Source organism: Pan troglodytes, chromosome 16 (genome assembly GCF_028858775.2).
Source record: "Pan troglodytes isolate AG18354 chromosome 16, NHGRI_mPanTro3-v2.0_pri, whole genome shotgun sequence".
In the NCBI taxonomy this organism is placed as follows: domain Eukaryota; kingdom Metazoa; phylum Chordata; class Mammalia; order Primates; family Hominidae; genus Pan; species Pan troglodytes.
In genome coordinates this window covers 7,333,871-7,356,225 of record NC_072414.2, presented here as the reverse complement: position 1 = coordinate 7,356,225, position 22,355 = coordinate 7,333,871, and the positions used below count along the sequence as shown (strand labels likewise).

The 22,355-nt window shown below is 42.4% G+C and overlaps 1 protein-coding gene across 13 annotated transcripts in view; it reads right to left on the bottom strand.

Annotated features, from left to right (window-relative positions):
- HERC2 (HECT and RLD domain containing E3 ubiquitin protein ligase 2) overlaps positions 1–22,355 on the bottom strand; it is a 209,997-nt gene that overhangs the window by 37,917 nt on the left and 149,725 nt on the right. For all 13 annotated transcript variants that reach the window (XR_010151567.1, XM_054667265.2, XM_063794445.1 and 10 more), the window contains 5 exons: positions 19,575–19,746; positions 18,496–18,679; positions 17,776–17,916; positions 13,164–13,355; positions 2,778–2,931 (listed from right to left, as the gene is read on the bottom strand). Coding sequence is in view for 12 of the 13 variants with exons in the window: in XM_054667265.2 (XP_054523240.1) it covers positions 2,778–2,931; positions 13,164–13,355; positions 17,776–17,916; positions 18,496–18,679; positions 19,575–19,746 (843 nt within the window). In the remaining variant the exon portion in view is untranslated. The remainder of the gene's footprint in view (positions 1–2,777; positions 2,932–13,163; positions 13,356–17,775; positions 17,917–18,495; positions 18,680–19,574; positions 19,747–22,355) is intronic.

The following is a 22,355-nucleotide window of genomic DNA, read 5'->3' as shown; positions in this document are numbered from 1 at the left end:
GCGACTTCCAACCAAGAACGGCCACACCAATGTATATTCTAGTAAAATCACCGAAAAAACACACGTGACTTCTAACCAAGAACATCGCCGAGAACGGCCACACGAACGCACATTCTAGTAAAATTACCAAAAAAACACATGCGACTTCTAACCAAGAACATCACCAAGAACAGCCACACGAACGCACATTCTAGTAAAATTACCAAAAAACACACACGGCTCCTAACCGAGAACATCACCGAGAACGGCCACACGAACACACATTCTAGTAAAATTACCAAAAAAACACACGTGACTTCTAACCAAGAACATCACCTAGAACGGCCACACAAACGCACATTCTAGTAAAATTACCGAAAAACACACACAGCTCCTAACTGAGAACATCACTGAGAATAGCCGCACGAATGCACATTCTAGTGAAATCACGAAAAAAACGCACGCGGCTGCTAACCGAGAACATCACCGAGAATGGCCACATGAACGTACGTTCTAGTAAAATTACCGAAGAAACACACGCGGCTTCTAACCGAGAACATCACTGAGGACGGCCACACAAATGTATATTCTAGTAAAATTACTGAAAAAACACGCGGCTTCTAACCGAGAACATCACCGAGAACAGCCGAATGAACCCACATTCTAGTAAAATTACCGAAAAACACACACTGGCTTAACCGAGAACATCACCGACAACAGCCACACGAACGTATGTTCTAGTGAAATTACCAAAAAAACACACACGGCTCCTAACCAAGAACATCACCAACAGCGGCCACACAGACATTCTAGTGAAATTACAGAAAAAACACACGCGGCTTCTAACTAACCGAGAACATCACCGAGAATGGCCACACGAACGTATATTCTAGTAAAATTACTGAAAAAACACACGTGACTTCTAAGGGGAAAAGATGTTATCATTATCATACTTTCACAGAGGAAAAAGACATGATCCAAGGCTTTAATATCCAGAAAAACTACCTTTCAAATTTGAAGGCCAAAAACTCTCATGGACAAGTCTGATCTCAGGGACTAATGAGGAATTCACTAGAGTGCACTTCAGACCCCACGAGGACCAGTCAGTAAAACTAAGACTCGAAGACTGAAAGAAAGTATAGTATGTAACAACTATTATGCTCTTGTAGATGCAGTATAATTATTTTAATAAATTCGAGAAAATTAGGGCATATTCTAAGATTTTTAAGAATTTCAGTAATTATACTGATGTTGGCAGTATTGAAATTATATCCTAAGTCTGTCGTGTATGAAATGTGGTTATGTAAAGCAAATGAAAAATCATGAGATATTTTATCAAACACTCTTGGAACCAGGATTTGATATGGAAGAAAGGAGAGACAGATGTAACAGAAGAAGTACAGACCTCATACTTTTGAATTTGAGTAGAAGGAATCAGCATATTAGCCAGGCAAGGTGGCATGTGCCTGTACTCCTAGCTACTCAGGAGGCTGAGGCAGGAGGATCACTTGAGCCCAGGAATTCGAGGCTACAGTGAGCTATAATTGCACTACTGCACTCCAGCCTGGATGACAGAGCAAGATGCTATCTCTAAACAAATAAATACATAAATAAAATATAAAAAATAAATAAAAGGAAAAAATTTTTACGTATCAGTATGAACTCAAGAGAATCCAGGGCAGACCCCAGGTGAAGAGTGGCAACCTACAAAAAACCGAGGACACCTTGTGTAGACTGCCTGGACGCTACTGAAGACTACCAGAATCACTTCGGGAGCTACACTGAAGAGGCTGCCACTGTCTAGAAACAGGATAATCTCAGCTTCAACAAAGATAATCACAATAGAGTAAAACAATCACATATGTTCCAATCCATGAGTTCATAATAACATTAAAAAAAAAAACAGGTCACCTTCAAGAAATAATAGGAAACCAATTCATTCTCTGGTAAATGGAAGAAAGAATCAAGCTTTTATCGTGTCTTTCTCAGGCAAACAGCACCTTGAACAACTAACTACAGGATGAAGGGAAATGTCTCTTTACAAGAAAGTATTCCAGCTAACAAATAAGCAAGAAATGATTCCACTAGAATAGCACCATTTGTAGCCCCTCATGGGCCAATAGCCTCGGGTGCTAATAAGCCTCAGGGGCTGCTGATGTCACAAAGGAAAGACAGGCAGACAGGAGGTGCCTGCTGAGGCTGAGTCACAACCACTAAGGAGCTGGCGAAAGGGGCAGAACTTATGGGCCTCCGAATAGCGCAGCACCTTGCAGAAGGACGGGCCTGAGGAACACACTGAACAGCAGCACGCCGCGTTGTCAGCAGATCCAGGCTGCAGTGAAGCCCGCCAGATCAAAGGCCAGGGCCTCAACAATTTTCTTCTTAATAATTTTTGTTGAGTTGTTAAAAACAAAAGATATACACATGGGTAACAGAAGCTGTCCAGAAATGCAAGTCAGTGATGGATCAATATCAGGACAGCATCACTCAGAGGAACATCAGGGGATACACTGAGGGCTTCCAGAATTTGCCACAGGTTAGGTCTAGACCTGCGTCATGATGACTAGGGCATCTGCCTGATTATCATGAAGCTAAACATTTACTTTGTGTGACTTTCTATATCATGATTTATTGTGCAAAAGTAGTTTGTTAGAAAAGGGGAGAAAAGTGATTCTAAAGCAATTCTGTAACTTCTTTTTATAAAATGGAGATGGTTGTTTCTACTGAAGCAATTACAGAATCACATCATTCTGAAGGTGGGAAAGGCTGCAGCTCCCCTCTGGGGCCGGCCCCCGTACCTGGTATCTTCACTGTGCCACTGGTGGAGGTGTCGTCGGTGTAAGGGTGGCTACTCTCCACCACCACAGGCTGAGAAGAGAGGCGGCCGCTCTGCGAGTCTGTGGCCACATCCTCCAACTCGGTGACACAGAGCTCCAACAGCATATCTGCCACCTGGAGAGGAAGCAAGGACATGAATGAGGGGGCCAACAGCCCCACACTTGGTCACCTGCATGCCACCTCTGCCCATCCTGCTCAGGAGCTCCACAAGGACAGCATGGCAGAGTGGAGGGCTTGGAGTTTGAGAAACTGAGTTCAAATCAGGGCTTGGCTTCCTTGCACATAAAACAGAGACAGCACAGAGCCTGTAAGATGCTGTGAAGCTTAGGGATGATCTATGTTAAAAAGTTGCTGGGGCCAGGCACGGTGGCTCACACCTGTAATCCCAGCACTTTGGGAGGCCGAGGCAAGCAGATCACCTGAGGTCAGGAGTTCGAGATCAGCCTGACCAACATGGAGAAACCCCATCTCTACTAAAAATAAAAACTTAGTTGGGCGTGGTGGTGCATGCCTGTAATCCTAGCTACTCAGGAGGCTGAGGCAGGAGAATCACTTGAACCTGGGAGGCAGAGGTTGCGGTGAGCCGAGATCACACCGTTGCACTCCAGCCTGGGTGACCCGAGCGAGACTGTGTCTCAAACAAAGTCATTGGGTGGAGCGCAGTGGCTCACACTTGTAATACAAGCACTTTGGGAGGTCGAGGCAGGCAGATCACTGGAGGTCAGGAGTTCAAGACCAGCCTGGCCAGTACGGTGAAACCCCGTCTCTACTAAAAATACAATTAGCTGGGTATGGTGGCCCGTGCCTGTAGTCCCACCTACCCAGGAGGCTGAGGCAGGAGAATCGCTTAAACTCAGGAGGTGAAGGTTGCAGTGAGCTGAGATCACACCACTGCACTCCAGCCTGAGCGAGAGAGAGAGACTCTGTCTCGAAAAAAGAAAAAGAAAAAAAAGTAGTTGGAAGGCTCCCAACACACACAACACTTAATATGTGCCAGCTGATAAAATGAAACACCGTGGTGACAATAGCTTCATTTTACACCAAGACAAGATTACTTCCTAGTGAGGAAAGTTGGCCTCGGAAACAAAAACATCAAGGGAAGGAGCACCCAGTAGGTGAAAATGACCACAATCCTAGAAGGCAACAGAGCCCGGTGGGAGGGGCGGGAATCAGGAACCATCAAGCCGCTCAGGCCAGACAGAGACAGGGAGAGTCTGTGACAGGAGGGACCGCCGACCCCAACACAGCTGCCCCTGCTGACCCAGTACACTAGGGGTCAGACCCATACCACATTCTCAACAATCCACAGTGTTCTTATTTTATTTTAAAACTTATTGATGATTCACATCTTTTACGATTAAGGTTAAGAGTGGTGATTATAAACTCTGTTATTTTTAAAAATAAATGAGAGAATACATCATAACAGCAATAATCTATTAACCCCAACATTTTTAATCCAGAAAAAATAAAACTCTTCTAATGCCCATTCTATACTTTTTAGAAATAGATTATTCTTTTTTCTATTATTCCTCATATTTAGGTAAGAAATAGCTTTGCTTAGTAAATATTATATATTAACAAACTAATATCATTGTCACATAGGCATGATTTTAAATCTAAATTTGTCTCTCTTTTTGAGTCCCAAATATCAGGTCAGGGCAGGACACAGAAATAGCCATCTTGCCAACCTGGCAAGGGCAGTTTGAAAACGGCCGTATCCTTATTCTTGTCTCTCCTGGAACCTGGCTGAGTAACTGAAAGCAGATGTTGGCATCATCAAGCGCCCAAGTGCAGAGTCGATCAGGGGCTCTGGCCTTCAGAAGGTTGCTCTGCCAAGCACATCATCTGCAGAGGGGTCATGATGGAGCTGGGGCTCAGACACTCAGGGTTCCAACCCATCTCTTCCACCTACCAGCAAAGTGAGTGTCCTCAAGCCAGTAGTAACCTCTCAGCCTCAGTTTCCTCATCCATATATAAAGGTAACCCCTACCCTCTCCACTGAGAATGTGGGGATGTGCATGGCAAATGCTCAGCATTATTTTATATATATATATTTTTGTTATACTTTAAGTTCTAGGGTACATGTGCACAACGTGCAGGTTTGTTACATATGTACACATGTGCCATGTTGTTGTGCTGCACCCATTAACTCATCATTTACATTAGGTATATCTCCTAATGCTATCCCTCCCCCCTCCCCCCACCCCAAAACAGGCCCTGGTGTGTGATGTTCCCCTTCCTGTGTCCAAGTGTTCTCATTGTTCAATTCCCACCTATAAGTGAGAACATGCAGTGTTTGGTTTTTTGTCCTTGTGATAGTTTGCTGAGAATGATGGTTTCCAGCTCATCCATATCCCTACAAAGCACATGAACTCATCCTTTTTTATGGCTGCATAGTATTCCATGGTGTATATATGCCACATTTTCTTAATCCAGTCTATCATTGTTGGACATTTGGGTTAGTTCCAAGTCTTTGCTATTGTGAATAGTGCCACAATAAACATATGTGTGCATGTGTCTTTATAGCAGCATGATTTATAATCCTTTGGGTATATACCTAGTAATGGGATGGCTGGGTCAAATGGTATTTCTAGTTCTAGATCCCTGAGGAATCGCCGCACTGTGTTCCGCAATGGTTGAACTAGTTTACACTCCCACCAACAGTGTAAAAGTGCTCCTATTTCTCCACATCCACTCCAGCACCTGTTGTTTCCTGACTTTTTAACGATCGCCATTCTAACTGGTGTGAGATGGTATCTTATTGTGGTTTTGATTTGCATTTCTCTGATGGCCAGTGATGATGAGCATTTTTTCATGTGTATGGTGGCTGCATAAATGTCTTCTTTTGAGAAGTGTCTGTTCATATCCTTCGCCCACTTGTTGATGGGGTTGTTTTTTTCTTGTAAATTTGTTTGAGTTCTTTGTAGATTCTGGATATTAGCCCTTTGTCAGATGAGTAGATTGCAAAAATTTTCTCCCATTCTGTAGGTTGCCTGTTCACTCTGATGGTAGTTTCTTTTGCTGTGCAGAAGCTCTTTAGTTTAATTGGATCCCATTTGTCAATTTTGGCTTTTGTTGCCATTGCTTTTGGTGTTTGAGACATGAAGTCCTTGCCCATACCTATGTCCTGAATGGTATTCCCTAGGTCTTCTTCTAGGGTTTTTATGGTTTTAGGTCTAACATTTAAGTCTTTAACCCATCTTGAATTAATTTTTGTATAAGGTGTAAGGAAGGGATCCAGTTTCAGCTTTCTACACATGGCTAGCCAGTTTTCCCAGCACCATTTGTTGAATAGGGAATCCTTTCCCCATTTCTCGTTTTTGTCAGGTTTGTCAAAGATCAGATAGTTGTAGATGTGTGGTATTATTTCTGAGGGCTCTGTTCTGTTCCATTGGTCTATATCTCTGTTTTGGTACCAGTACCATGCTGTTTTGGTTACTGTAGCTTTGTAGTATAGTTTGAGGTCAGGTAGCGTGATGCCTCCAGCTTTGTTCTTTTGGCTTAGGATTGACTTGGTGATGCGGGCTCTTTTGGTTCCAAATGAACTTTAAAGTAGTTTTTTCCAATTCTGTGAAGAAAGTCATTGGTAGCTTGATGGGGATGGCATTGAATCTATAAATCACCTTGGGCAGTATGGCCATTTTCACGATTTCCTATCCATGAGCATGGAATGTTATTCCATTTGTTTGTATCCTCTTTTATTTTATTGAGCAGTGGTTTGTAGTTCTCCTTGAAGAGGTCCTTCACATCCCTTGTAAGTTGGATTCCTAGGTATTTTATTTTCTTTGAAGCAATTATGAATGGGATTTCACTCATTATTTTGCTGTTTGTCTGTTATTGATGTATAAGAATGCTTGTGATTTTTGCACGTTGATTTTGTATCCTGAGACTTTGCTGAAGTTGCTGATCAGCTTAAGGAGATTTTGGGCTGAGACGATGGGATTTTCTAGATATACAATCATGTCATCTGCAAACAGGGACAATTTGACTTCCTCTTGTTCTAACTGAATACCCTTTATTTCTTTCTCCTGCCTGATTGCCCTGGCCAGAACTTCCAACACTAAGTTGAACAGGAGTGGTGAGAGAGGGCATCCCTGTCTTGTGCCAGTTTTCAAAGGGAATACTTCCAGTGTTTGCCCATTCAGTATGATATTGGTTGTGGGTTTGTCATAAATAGCTCATTATTTTGAGATACATCCCAACAATACTGAATTTGTTGAGTTTTTAGCATGAAGGGCTGTTGAATTTTGTCAAAGGCCTTTTCTGCATCTATTGAGATAATCATGTGGTTTTTGACTTTGGTTCTGTTTATATGCTAGATTACGTTTATTGATTTGCGTATGTTGAATCAGCCTTGCATCACAGGGATGAAGCCCACTTGATCATGGTGGATAAGCTTTTTGATGTGCTGCTGGATTCGGTTTGCCAGTATTTTATTGAGGATTTTTGCATCAATGTTCATCAGGGATATTGGTGTAAAATTCTTTTTGTTGTGTCTCTGCCAGGCTTTGGTATCAGGATGGTGCTGGCCTCATAAAATGAGTTAGGGAGGATTCCCTCTTTTTCTATTGATTGGAATAGTTTCAGAAGGAATGGTACCAGCTCCTCTTTGTACCTCTGATAGAATTCAGCTGTGATTCCATCTGGTCCTGGACTTTTTTTGGTTGGTAAGCTATTAATTATTGCCTCCATTTCAGAGCCTGTTACTGGTCTATTCAGAGATTCAACTTCTTCCTGGTTTAGTCTTGGGAGGGTGTATGTATCCAGGAATTTATCCATTTCTTCTAGATTTTCTAGTTTATTTGTGTAGAGGTGTTTGTAGTATTCTCTGATGGTAGTTTGTATTTCTATGGAATCAGTGGTAATATCCCCTTTATCATTTTTTATTGCATCCACTTGATTCTTCTCTCTTTTCTTATTAGTCTTGCTAGAGATCTATCAATTTTGTTGATCTTTTCAAAAAACCAGCTCCTGGCTTCATTGATTTTTTGAAGGGTTTTTTGTGTCTCTATCTCCTTTAGTTCTGCTCTGATCTTAGTTATTTTTTGCCTTCTGCTAGCTTTTGAATGTGTTTGCTCTGGCTTCTCTAGTTCTTTTAATTGTGATGTTAGGGTGTCAATTTTAGATCTTTCCTGCTTTCTCTTGTGGGCATTTAGTGCTATAAATTTCCCTCTACACACTGCTTTAAATGTGTCCCAGAGATTCTGGTATGTTGTGTCTTTGTTCTCGTTGGTTTCAAAGAACAACTTTATTTCTGCCTTCGTTATGTACCCAGTAGTCATTCAGGAGCAGATTGTTTGGTTTCCATGTAGTTGAGCAGTTTTGAGTGAGTTTCTTAATCCTGAGTTCTAGTTTGATGGCACTATGGTCTGAGAGACAGTTTGTTATAATTTCTGTTATTTTACATTTGCTGAGGAGTGCTTTACTTCCAACTATGTGGTCAATTTTGGAGTAAGTGCGGTGTGGTGCTGAGAAGAATGTATATTCTATTGATTTGGGGTGGAGAGTTCTGTAGATGTCTATTAGGTCAGCTTGATGCAGAGCTGAGTTCAGTTCCTGGATATCCTTGTTAACTTTCTGTCTCATGGATCTGTCTAATGTTGACAGTGGGGTGTTAAAGTCTCCCATTATTATTGTGTGGGAGTCGAAGTCTCTTTGTAGGTCTCTAAGGACTTGCTTTATGAATCTGGGTGCTCCTTTATTGGGTGCATAGATATTTAGGATAGTTAGTTCTTCTTATTGAATTGATCCCTTTACCATTATGTAATGGCCTTGTCTCTTTTGATCTTTGGTGGTTTAAAGTCTGTTTTATCAGAGACTAGGATTGCAACTCCTGCCTTTGTTTTCCCTTTGCTTGGCAGATCTTCCTCCATCCCTTTATTTTGAGCCTATGTGTGTCTCTGCACATGAGATGGGTTTCCTGAATACAGCACACTGATGGGTCTTGACTCTTTATCCAATTTGCCAGTCTGTGTCTTTTAATTGGAGCATTTAGCCCACTTACATTTAAGGTTAATATTATTATGTGTGAATTTGATCCTGTCATTATGATGTTAGCTGGTTATTTTGCTCGTTAGTTGATGCAGTTTCTTCCTAGCATCGATGGTCTTTACAATTTGGCATGTTTTTGCAGTGACTGTACCAGTTGTTCCTTTCCACATTTAGTGCTTCCTTCAGGAGCTCTTGTAGGGCAGGTCTGGTGGTGGCAAAATCTCTCAGCATTTGCTTGTCTGTAAAGGATTTTATTTCTCCTTCACTTATGAAGATTAGTTTCACGGGATATGAAATTCTGGGTTGAAAATTCTTTTAAGAATGTGGAATATTGGCCCCCACTCTCTTCTGGCTTGTAGAGTTTCTGCCCAGAGATCTGCTGTTAGTCTGATGGGCTTCCCTTTGTGGGTAACCCGACCTTTCTCTCTGGCTGCCCTTAACATTTTTTCCTTCATTTCAACTTTGGTGAATCTGACAATTATGTGTCTTGGAGTTGCTCTTCTCGAGGAGTATCTTTGTGGCATTCTCTGTATTTCCTGAATTTTAATGTTGGCCTGCCTTGCTAGATTGGGGAAGTTCTCCTGGATAATATCCTGCAGAGTGTTTTCCAACTTGGTTCCATTCTCCCCATCACTTTCAGGTACACCAATCAGACGTAGATTTGGTCTTTTCACATAGTCCCATATTTCTTGGAGGTTTTGTTCATTTCTTTTTATTCTTTTTTCTCTAAACTTCTTGCTTCATTTCATTCATTTGATCTTCAATCACTGATACCCTTTCCTCCAGGTGATCGAATTGGCTACTGAAGTGTGTGCATTTGTCACGTAGTTCTCATGCCATGGTTTTCAGCTCCATCAGCTCCTTTAAGGACTTCTCTGCATTGGTTATTCTAGTTAGCCATTCGTCTAATCTTTTTTCAAGGTTTTTAACTTCTTTGCAATGGGTTCGAACTTCCTCCTTTAGCTCGGAGAAGTTTGATCGTCTGAAGCCTTCCTCTCTCAGCTCATCAAAGTCATTCTCCGTCCAGCTTTGTTCCATTGCTGGTGAGGAGCTGCGTTCCTTTGGAGGAGGAGAGGTGCTCTGATTTTTAGAATTTTCAGTTTTTCTGCTCTGCTTTTTCTCCATCTTTGTGGTTTTATCTACCTTTGGTCTTTGGTGGTGGTGACGTACAGATGGGGTTTTGGTGTGGATGTTCTTTCTGTTTGTTAGTTTTCATTCTAACAGTCAGGACCCTCAGCTGCAGGTCTGTTGGAGTTTGCTGGAGGTCCACTCCAGACTCTGTTTGCCTGGGTATCAGCAGCAGAGGCTGCTGAACAGCAAATGTTGCTGTCTGATCGTTCCTCTGGAAGTTTTGTCTCAGAGGGGTACCCGGCCGTGTGAGGTGTCAGTCTGCCCCTACTGGGGGGTGCCTCCCAGTTAGGCTACTCGGGGGTCAGGGACCCACTTGAGGAGGCAGTCTGTCCATTCTCAGATCTCAAACTCCGTTCTGGGAGAACCACTACTCTCTTCAAAGCTGTCAGACAGGGACATTTAAGTCTGCAGAGGTTTCTGCTGCCTTTTGTTCGGCTATGGCCTGCCCCCAGAGGTGGAGTCTATAGAGGCAGGCAGGCCTCCTTGAGCTGCGGTGGGCTCCAACCAGTTTGAGCTTCCGGGCCGCTTTGTTTACCTACTCAAGCCTCAGCAATGGTGGACGCCCCTCCCCCAGCCTGGCTGCTGCCTTGCAGTTCGATCTCAGACTGCTGTGCTAGCAATGAGCGAGGCTCCGTGGGCGTGCGACCCTCCGAGCCAGGCGCAAGATATAATCTCCTGGTGTGCCATTTGCTAAGACCGTTGGAAAAGCACAGTATTAGGGTGGGAGTGACCCGATTTTCCAGGTGCCTTCTGTCACAGCTTTGCTTGGCTAGGAAAGGGAATTCCCTGACCCCTTGTGCTTCCCAGGTGAGGCGATGCCTCGCCCTGCTTCAGCTCATGCTCGGTGCACTGCACCCACTGTCCTGCACCCACTGTCTGACAAGCCCCAGTGAGATGAACCTGGTATCTCAGTTGGAAATGCAGAAATCACCCATCTTCTGCGTTGCTCACACTGGGAGCTGTAGACTGGAGCTGTTCCTATTCAGCCATCTTGGCACCGCCCCCCACTCAGCATTATTTTAAATCAAAGTTCTCATTCATACCCTTCCCTCTCACAAATGCAATAAACTTATGAAAAATAATAATAGTGCTTATGGTAATTCACCTTGATTTCATCTCTTAGAATTATGCCAAGTAACTTGTCTCAAAAAACTAGAAAAAAGGATTCCTACAGCTTTTTAGTTCTTCATGAATAGCAGATGAAGAAATAACAAGCCCCTAAAATATCTACCAAACTCTGCTGCGCTTTCAAGACTGCTCAACTCTACTTAAGTACTTTATCGTTTTGGTGATCATGTAAGTTACTAAAATTTCTGACCATCAGAGCTTTAACGTTTCAGAATTTCAGATAAAGGAGTATGAACTTACATTTAATGATTTTTTTTTAAATATAATTCTACTTAAAAACTTCAGAAGTTCCTTTAAAGAGAATATTCTTCTAACTAAAGCCAAAAATCCTAATAGGCACAGAAACTGCCTAAACTAAGTGACAGAGTAAGACTTTCCTCCACACAAAGTAGGCACCCAGAGAAACGGATGAAGTGTCTGCAGCCAGGAAGGACATCTCAGGCTCCCTGGCAGGGCAGAGCATGGCTGCTGATAAAGAAGAGTTCTTAAGGAAGCCCACAGCCTTTATGACTGATCAGTCCTATTTCTAAGACATACTAGTAAGACACTCACTTTATACTGCAGACCTACAGACCAATTCAGCAGCTACTAGCCACATGTGCCTCAAGTTGAGTGTTTTAAAACCTTCAGTTCCTCAGGTGCACTAGCCATATTTCAGTGTGCAGTGGCCATATGTGGCTGGTGCCAATGGTCCCAGATGGCTCTGGTCCAGAACATTTCCACAATGACAAAGTCCTACAGACCCAGTGCTACCAAATATTAAAAGACATTTTAAAGCTGTAATAGTTAAAATACCATAGTATCAGAACCTAAGAAGTTTTGTAAATAGACCCAAATGCATACAGGAATTTAGAATATGATAAAACTGGTTTTTAAATCACCAGGGAAAAGATGAGTTATTCAATAAATGATGTTAGGGCAACCGGTTTACCATCTAGGAAAAAAAGTAAAGTTGGATACCTACTTTATTCTTACATCAAAATAAATCCCAGGTGGCTAAAAAATGTAAACAATACATGAAATCATAAAAAATTAGAAGAAGGCCGGGCATGGTGGCTCATGCCTGTAATCCCAAGCACTTTGGGAGGCCAAGGTGGGTAGATCACTTGAGGTCAGCAGTTCCAGACCAGCCGGGCCAACATGGTGAAATTCCATCTCAACTAAAAATACAAAAATTAGCCAGGCATCGTGGCGCATGCCTGTAATCCCAGCTACTCAGGAAGCTGAGGCACAAGAATCACCTGATCCCGGGAGGTAGAGGTGATCCTGGGAGGCTGAGATTGCGCCACCGCACTCCAGCCCGGGTGAAGGAGACTGTCTCAAAAACCTTAGACGAAAACTTGGAAGAATTTATTTAAAACAATGTCACATAAGCAAGCATTTTTTTTTTCAGCATAATACAAAACTCAGAAGGCATAAATGAAAAAAACTGACAGATTTGACCACATAATAATTAAAAATTTCTACATGGCAAAAAATATCAAACTAATATAAAAAAATAAACTGGGGTGGAAACTGTAAGACATATGATAGAAAAGGGACTTAAAGAACTTTGACAAATCATTTTTAAAAGATGCACAAATCAGTTATAAAACAGGTAAAGGGGCCAGGTGCGGTGCTCACTCCTGTAATCCCAGCACTTTGGGAGGCTGAGGCAGGTGGATCACGAGGTCAGGAGATCAAGACCATCCTGGCTAACACGGTAAAACCCCGACTCTACTAAAAATACAAAAAAAATTAGCCAGGCATGTTGGTGGGCACCTGTAGTCCCAGCTACTTGGGAGGCTGAGGCAGGAGAATGGTGTGAACACAGGAGGCAGAGCTTGCAGTGAGTCGAGATGGCGCCACTGCACTCTAGCCTGGGCGACAGAGCGAGACTCCGTCTCAAAAAAACAAAAAACAAAAAACAGGTAAAGGATGTCACTGGGTTAAATGCTAAAACGTTTTGTTCTAAAGGAGTGCTCCTAACCTGCAGTCTACTAGGATGAAACCCAGCACAAGATCACCGGTGATCCATAGCAGCTCTCCCTTGGAGAGGAGGGTGGCCCAACATGGAGGAGGTGGAGTCAGATGGCCCCGCCCTCCCTGAGACTCACCTGTGGGTAGGCGGTCCCCATGCCGGAAAGCACCGCGGAGAGCACATCCCTGCCCCTGTCCCCGGCCCGGCTGCACACCGACAGCTTGAGCAGGTCTACCACCACACGAGTGTCATCCGCAATCAGCAGACTGGTGAACTCATCCAAGGCCTGAGGCTCCGGACCTGCTGCTTTATTTTGGCTTTCAACATCCTAAGTCAAATGACATCCAACAATTAACATGAGGAATGATATGCTAAGAGATAAAGAGTCACCAGTTTACCCATAAACTCAGAGAACACATGAATACCAACGAGTAAGAAACTTGAAGGTGTTTAAGACCTTAAGAAACAGATTAAGAAACAACGGCCCCTAAAATCTCCACCAAGCCATGTACTATGTTTTCAAGACCAATTAACTGTTGTATTATCAATGGCATTTATCAAAAAAGGATGACTTAAGCTATAAAGAAATGACAATTTATTACTGGGACCAAGTTTGGATCATAAGCAGATACTACAGGGGGAGTTTTGGAATGAAGCTGCATCCTGCATAATCTACCCATAAGATACGCTTGGGAATCGTTTACAAACTAAATTTGTATTCTCTAATTGTATACATTTTGTCTAGATCCTCTCCATAATTCTTTCCTGGAATCTTATTTCAAGCAACTCACTGGCATGTAACACACTATCCAGTCTCTCTCTCTCCTTGGGTTCATTGAAAACATCATACATAAAAGTCTTCTCATTACCACTCGTGTACTTCCCATTCCTGCCATGTCAGCCTAAACATACCACATCTTGATCCTTCAACTCCTCTCCTTGTTTGCTATGAGCTAATTCCCAGCATCACTGCACCCCCAGCTCCCACCCTATGGAGGTGCCTTGCCCAGGATGGCCGCCCCCACCCTGCTTGTTGGCACACAGAAGCCTCCTGGAGGGCAGCACTGGGGCTGAGTTTGTGGAAAGGGGAAAGGCCCTTGTCAGTGCCAGGGACTCCCACCGCTTCCGACCCAGCATGGGAACCGCTGTGACCCTGTGCAGAGCAGGAGTGTGTCCAGCCCTTCTCATTCCCCAGGCAGAGTCTGGCTCCCCAGAGGAAGATCGAGAGCCAGGGAAGTGCCGCTTTTCTCTCCTGCTTTCTGGACCTCAGCAAATCCAGTGCAACTCTTTCCACAAACATAAACAGGCTGGGGGAAGGACAGCCCCACATGTTCCCCTTAAGGGGAAAATGACCCAACCAGTGGACCCTGGAAACCACAACACTCTGATTTAGGAACAAGGTTCCTCTCCCTTTTGGGAAACAGACCTTGCTCCTGCCTCTGCATGGAGACCCAAGGAGTAAGGGAAATTCATTATAAATGATAACATTCCAGAACATAACTCACTGAAGGACAGCAAAAGCATTCAGTGAAACATATTAACAAGAATATCTTTAGTCTTGAGATTGAAATGTACCTACCATTTTTTTTTATGAGGGTGTCTTAAAACATGCACACACACACAGAAAATATGTCTAGAAGAATTGCTAAGGAAGAAAATCACTAGCGGCATATCCTTAAATATGAATTATAGCTTAATACTAACATTAAAATTGCTTTGCCTTAAATTCATGAGTCAAGCCAAAACTGAAATAATAGAAATACAGGGTTGCAACCTGGATAATGCCTATGTCTCATAAATAAATTGGGGGGAAATAAATCATATTATCCTTTTACCTAAAACAAAAATGTTGCCTTCCTCAGAATAAGTTCTGCATTAAACCCTCAAACCAGGAGACTGCCAAAAATTAGAAGTTGATTCCAGGCACCTAATTCATAAATAGAGGCTTTCTTACTACCATGGATGGTTATAAATAGTTTCTGTAGGACATATTTTCTGCCAGCAGTAACAGCATAATAAATCAAGGGTTCCAAATGTAATTAAAAATAAAGTGTTTGCCCCCAAGGTGGAAAGGCTGGCAAGGGAGTACATATGAGCAGGGGCTGGCCTGGTGTGGGGAGCGCCTCAGCGGGCTGGGGAAGGCATCCACACATGGGGGGTTGGAGAGACACAGCCAGGCCAAGTGAGGAAGGTGCCACACTCTGGGTCAACATGGAGGTGAGGGGAGGGCCAGAGGTCATGTAGGGTGACCATGGAGGTCCACGGAGGCAGACTGGTTCTGAGTGCCAGAGGATGTACAGAGGAAGAAAGGTGCCCACCACGGAGTGGGGGACAGCCAAGATCGGAGGTTGGTTATCTAAGGGGACTGAACTGTAAGTAAATAGCCTGCTGATGACAGGAGCCAGGTTTCTCACTTTCAGAGAAGGAAGTTATAAATACAGAAAGGGTGAAAACTAGAATGAATCTTAGTTGGATTACAATCAATCATATTGGTGTGAACCGGTGGTTTTCCATGTACGTAAATATATAACAACATAAATACTGATGTAGGCCAAACACGGTGGCTCATGCCTGTAATCCCAGCACTTTGAGAGGATGAGGCAGGCAGATCACTTGAGCCCAGGAGTTCAAGACCAGCCTGGGCAACATGGCAAAACCTATCTCTGAAAAAAAAGAGAAAAAAAAAATACAAAAATTAGCCAGGTATGGTGGTGCATGCTTGTAGTTCCAGCTACTTGGGAGGCTGAGGATGGCTTGAGACCAGGAGGTTGAGGCTGCAGTGAGCCAAGATCGTGCCACTCTACTGCAGCCTGGGCAACAGAACAAGACCCTGTCTAAAAACAAAACAAAAACAAAAACTGATGTATGTACCTATTATGTTACACACACACATATTCATTCTCTAGCCCTGTCACCCAAACAGCAACAAGCACACAAAGGGCCCAGATCTTGACCTCTAAATGCCCTTCTCCACCAGAAAGAACTAGGACTTCTCAGAAACACAACTGATTCCTATGTTGGAGCATAAAACATCTTATTGAGCCTGGAATTTTGTGTTATGCCAAAAAGTAAGGAAATACTCAAAGAATGATGGGAATATGCCAGAAGAACAGATAAAATTCTACCAACTACTTAAAGAAGAATTAACCCGAATGCTTCACCAACTCTTCTAAAAAACAGAAGAGAAAGGCACACCCTCCAACTCAATCTATGAAGCCAATATTGCTATAATATCCAAACCAAAGACATCACAAGAAAACTACAGAGCCGTATCCCTTATGAATACAGATGTAAAAATCTTCAACAAAATAGCAGCAAACCAAATCTAGCAATATATAAAAGCATTATACACCAAAAAAATATGGAAAAAGGGAGAGTAGGAATAAGCCCTGTGGTACTGGATTGGAATTAAAAGTACTGATTTGGGCTGTTAATGCTTTTTATTATATAGATAAATGCAGAAGGATAAATAAATGTTCATGTGTATAGGTCTATTTGCTGAGAGGGCCTAACCAAAGACACTCAGTAACAATTAGCTTACCAAGCACCCAGATCTCGGTTTCCAAATCCTACAAGCCACTAGCAGGAACCATGGCTTCTTGAAGAAATGGCTGATTCCAGGCAGGGGGAGGGTAGGTGAAAGATAAGTCTAGAGCACAGTTGTGCCAGAAATGAAGGAAGAGCCCTCAAAATTACGGGGACACATCAGACAATGGAACCAGTCCACAGGGGTCCCAATGACCAGTCCACGGGAGTCCCAATGACTGGGTCCCAGTGACCAGTCCACGGGAGTCCCAGTGACCGAGTCCCAGTGACCAGTCCACGGGAGTCCCAGTGACCGAGTCCCAGTGACCAGTCCATGGGAGTCCCAATAACCAAGTCCAGGACAATTTGGGTGTCAAATAATGACAGCAACAAACGTCACTATTTGACTAAAACAGGAACTCCTGATTCTATACAATATAAAAAGACAGGTAGGTAGGTAGGTAGGTAGGTAGGTAGGTAGGTAGGTAGAAGACAGACGGATGAGAAGGGAAAGCTGTCTCTTGCAAAAGAATGGCAACAATTACATTCCAGAAGTAACAATAAATGTGAACAATGAAAATGTGACAACCACCACAGTAATAATGGATTCAGCTAGAATCTTTAAGATGCTAAAAACTGGGAGGTAAAAGTATGATGAGGAACAAGACATTGACATAATCTCAAAAGTATCTCCCCATGAGTACTTAACACACTTACTGACTTCCAGTGGAGAAACTTGGCAGAGACCCTTAACCAAGTGATAAGCTATCTCACCAATGATGCAGCAAATCAGCAATGCGTGAGTCCTAATGGAGGCACTGAAAAGAATTCTGCACCATTCCTGTGGTGTCTGTCAAAACGAAGAACTGAAGGACTGTTCCACACCGAAGACTAAAGAGGCAACATGCAATCCTAGGTTGAGTGCTAGACCTTTAAGGATACTATTGGGATGATGAGCAAAATCTGAATATGTCTATGGGTTTGAAAGTAATCCTGGATCAAGCTGCAGTCCTGATACTCAAAGAATACACGTGGAAGCAGTAAGCAGTGACAGGGACCGTGTCCTGCGGCATTCCCACAAACGCTTCGAAGATGCTAACAAGTGGACAGCCGAGGTGAATGGGATAGGAATAGACTGTGTTCCACTCCTAAGTTCTATTTCTACTTCTGTGTACATTTAAGATTATTTCACAATACAAAGTTAAAGAAGAACGCCTCTTCACCTCTTTGGTTTTGGTCATGGTTTCTGCAATGATGCTTGCGGCTCCCAGGTCATCCGTCACTGGGATAAAAGGCCGAGCAGAGGCTGAGGGGGCCGACGGAGTCACTGCAGAGGGGGTCACTGCGTCCTCAGAGGAAACAATCTAGTCCAAGAGTGCACAGTAGGGGAAGTTTAAGTGGAAAAACTCAACAGCATAACACATTTCCTATGCAAGTCCCAAATGCTTTATCTAAAACTACTTGGGCTGTTTAGAATGTTCCAGATTTTACAGAGGTAACATGGTGCCCACCAGACATAGCCACTACCACCCCCAGTCAGGCCTAGGACAGTTTTGCAAAGTCAAGCACATTCATATTTTCAAGAATAACTATTAATATTCACAGCAGGTCACATGAACCAGACTAAAATGAGTTCACATATCTTCGAGTTGGTTCTTTCCCCCAAAATGTTACTAAAATTCTTGACTGTCAGAACTTTAAGGTTTCAGAATTGCAGAAAAAGGACTGTGAACTTGATTTAATGGTTTTTTTAATAAAAGAAAGCCAATTCCACTTAAGCACTTTAAAAGCTCCTTTACAGAGAATATTCTTCTAAGTAAAGCCAAAAATCTAAGCGGGAGGCACAGAAACAGCCTAAACTAAATGACACAATGAGACTTTCCTAGACACAAAGTAGCCACCTTTTCCTTTCTGATCTAACATTGCTTTAGATTCGCTTTTACCTCTCTCTTTTCTTGCCATAGATTTGGACTCAGTCTGTCTTCGATATCAACAGCCAGCATGCATTCTTCTCCATTCATGGGACTAGCCATCGCAGATGCGTCGGAAGGGGCCGCCGAGGAGAACGAGGGGCACTCCACCGGGGCGATCATGGCGGCCGGCATCAGGGCCCCCACTACGGCATCTCTGTCAGGACACAAAGCCAGGCCTGTGGTGAGCTGCCCCTTCTCCACTGCAGCACAGGAAGTGGAGAGGCAGGGCTAGCACGCACTGAGGCGTTTCCTCATTTTTACTGAATACATGTAGAAGAGTTTTGGAAAACTACCAAACATTATTACCATGTATCCTTTGGCTAATAGCTAAAATGTTTACTCTGGATCCTATTTATTTGAAAAACCAGAGTAATGGCAGGTGAAAAACTGCCAAACATAAAAACCAGACCAGAATGAGACTCTGGCTCTCCCTGAGAAAGAAATCCTCTTGGGCTGCTGTGAGAGCCTGAGGGCTGGATAATTGACCAGCAGGCAATTTTGTGTTTACTGAAAGCCACATACTGAGCAGCAACGACTCAATGGCCTCTACTGAATGACTGTTTTTGTTCTGAAACTAATTTTCCTATGTAAGGACACCTGTCAGGTCCACATGTGTGATACATTAGTAGATGGGAAACTTATCTAGGCTGTGGGAAAGCAGCAGAAAAATACTGCAAAATGCCGCACTGGCAAAACTCAGCCTTCTCAAGTGAGCGAAGGGGATGCTAAGTCGTCTTAGACATCACTATAAATTAGTATCACCTAATTCTTCTTTTCTTCCCCCAAATATTGATGGTTCGAGTCTACTGGTCAAAAAGAATAGTGAAAATGTTCAAGTTAGTTTTCTAATTCATATTTCAATGCCCATTAAGACACACACTAAGATATCACCAATCACCATCAAAGAACATGTGACTTACAACATACAGCATTTAAAGACAATAATACAACATTCTTGGAGACATCTGATCAACGAAAAGAAAAAAAAAATCACAAAAACCTGAAGCTCACATAATTGCAGAATTTCAAAAATTAGCACAGAAGCCTACCTGGCATACATGATTTGCAATGCTGTAAGAATATGCGATAAGGCCTGCTGTTTGGCCAGATTTCCATCCAATGACAAGAGAATCTTGGCAAGAGAAGGGCGATTTGGCTTAGAATTACTTGCACCACTTATTTTATTACTGGCAGCAGCAGAATCAGCATCTGAAGGCACGCCTATAAGAGGAAAATAAAATTTGCATTGTTTTTAAAATCACAGTTTGCTCTATTTCTATAAAATCTGACCTTACAGGTTAGTTCCAAAACACACTGCAATCTGCATTTTGCTATTTCACAGAGCACCTATCAGGCTCATTAACAGGCCTTCAAAATAAGAAAACCACTTATCCATACTTCGATACAGAAGCTATTTTCAGCATAGTTCCACTGTAACTGCAAAAAGATGTAGATGCTTTTATAAAATGCACTTACAACAGTTTATGTTATATACATATAAACTATGAAAATGCTACAATAACTACCTGTATTTTCTTACCCCGGTAAGACAAGACAAAAAAGAATACAACACAACAAAGAGAAAAGATGTTCACCAATAAAGTCTCATCAGGCTCACTTCGTTGCGAACTCCCAGGTCTCAGCAGAAGGAGGGAGCCAAGTAGAGCTGGGACATGTGTCTATGTCAACTCATCCAAATTGATACACAGATTTAATGCAATTCCTACCAGAATTCCAGCAAGAGTTTTTGTCAACAGACAAGATTATTCTGAAATGTACATGGAAAGGCAAAGGAGCAAGAATAGAAATAGAAAAATAAGGAGGAGGAACGAGTCTACCCAATTTCAAAAGTTGTAATACCATAACCAAAACTGTGTGGTACTGGCATAAGAATCAATGGAATAAACAGAGAACCCAGAAACAGAACCACACAAATATGCCTCACTGACTGTTGACAAACGTGCAAAAGCAACTCGGAGGCAGGACAGCCTTTCAGCACGTGGTGGTGGAGCAACTGGACGTCTGTGGGCAAAAAACCCAAACTTCAGCCTAAGTCTACACCTTATGCAAAATTAAATCCAAATGGATCATGACTTCAGTAGAAAATACAAAACTATAAATCTTTTAGAGAAAAATAGGAGACAGTCTTTAGGAACTAGCACTAGGCAAAAATAGACTTGACACCAAAAGTATGATCTATAAAAGAAAAACCTGATGAATTAGACTTCATCAAAATTAAACACTTTCGTTCTATGAAAGGAAATGAAAAGACAAGCTAGAGACCAGGAGAAAATATTTGCATAACACACATCTGCCAAAGGACTAGAAACATCTAGAATATATAATGAACTCTCTAAACTCAACAGAAAAAAAAAAAGCCAATTAGAAAAGGGCATGAAGACATATTTTACCAAAGAGGAGATATGGACAGTAAATAAGCACATGAAAAGATGGTTAACATAATTAGCCATAAGGAAAATATTAAAACCACAATGAGATACAATGACCTATCTATCAGTATGGCTACATTTTAAAAAGATGGTGAGGATATGGGAAAAACTGGATCATCCTCCACTGCTAATGAGAATATAAAATGGCACAGCCATTCTGGAAAACGGTTTGGCAGTTTCTTATCAAACTAAACATAATTACCATATGACCAACCATCACACTCTTGGACATTTATGCCAAAGAAATAAGAACTTATTTTCACGTAAAGTAAATTTTCACATTCACCTGTATATGAATGACATGGCAGTTTTATTTGTAATAGTCAAAACCTAGAAATAATCCAAATGTCCTTCGATGGTTGAGTATTCGATGGAATACTGAACATACTACGTAATATGTAACAACTTGGATGAATAGCCAGAGGATTAGGCTGAGCGGAAAAAGCCAGACTCAAAAGTTATACATATAATGTGACATGAAAAGAGCTATACGTTAAGAAGATACTGAGTAATTTGAACCAGAAAGGAGAAGATGAGAGTCAAGCCTTATCTTCATCTACCCCAGAAAAGAAGACAGCACAGGAAGGTGAAGCCACTCGCCCCAGTTCATACAGCCAGTAACTAACACAGCCAGAAGATCACATTCCAGTTATTCATAAAAGCAGATGCTGCTGGAGCCTAAATGTCCCCTCCTGAGACAGAAGGGGAAAAAACAAAATATTTGTATGACAAGATGAAGCTCACTTTTTTTTTTTTAAAAAAAAGCAATTGTACTTATTTCTACATGCTAGCAAAGAGCAATCTGAATATTCCCATACAGAAGAAATGATATTTTTAAAAGACCATTTAATAATCTGAAATTCTTAGAAATAATCTAACAAAAGACAAGCAAAACCTATACAATAGACCGGGCGCGGTGACTCACGCCTGTAATCCCAGCACTCTGGGAGGCCGAGGTGGGCGGATCGCGAGGTCAGGAGATTGATCCTGTCCTGGCTAACACGGTGAAACCCCGTCTCTACTAAAAATACAAAAAAATTAGCCGGGCGTGGTGGCAGGCGCCTGTGGTCCCAGCAACTTGGGAGGCTGAAGCAGGAGAATGGCGTGAACCCGGGAGGCAGAGCTTGCAGTGAGCCGAGATTGCGCCACTGCACTCTAGCCTGGCGACAGAGCGAGACTCCGTCTCAAAAAAAAAAAAAAAAAACCTACACAATACTGGGACTAGAAAACATTGCTGAGAGAAACTAAACACCTAAAAAAATAAAGAGAAACACTATGTTCATGGGTTAGAAGACTGAATACTGTGAATCCATCCTTTCCACATTGACTTACAGAATTAATGCAATCCACATCAAAATCCCAAGCAAACGATTTTATAAA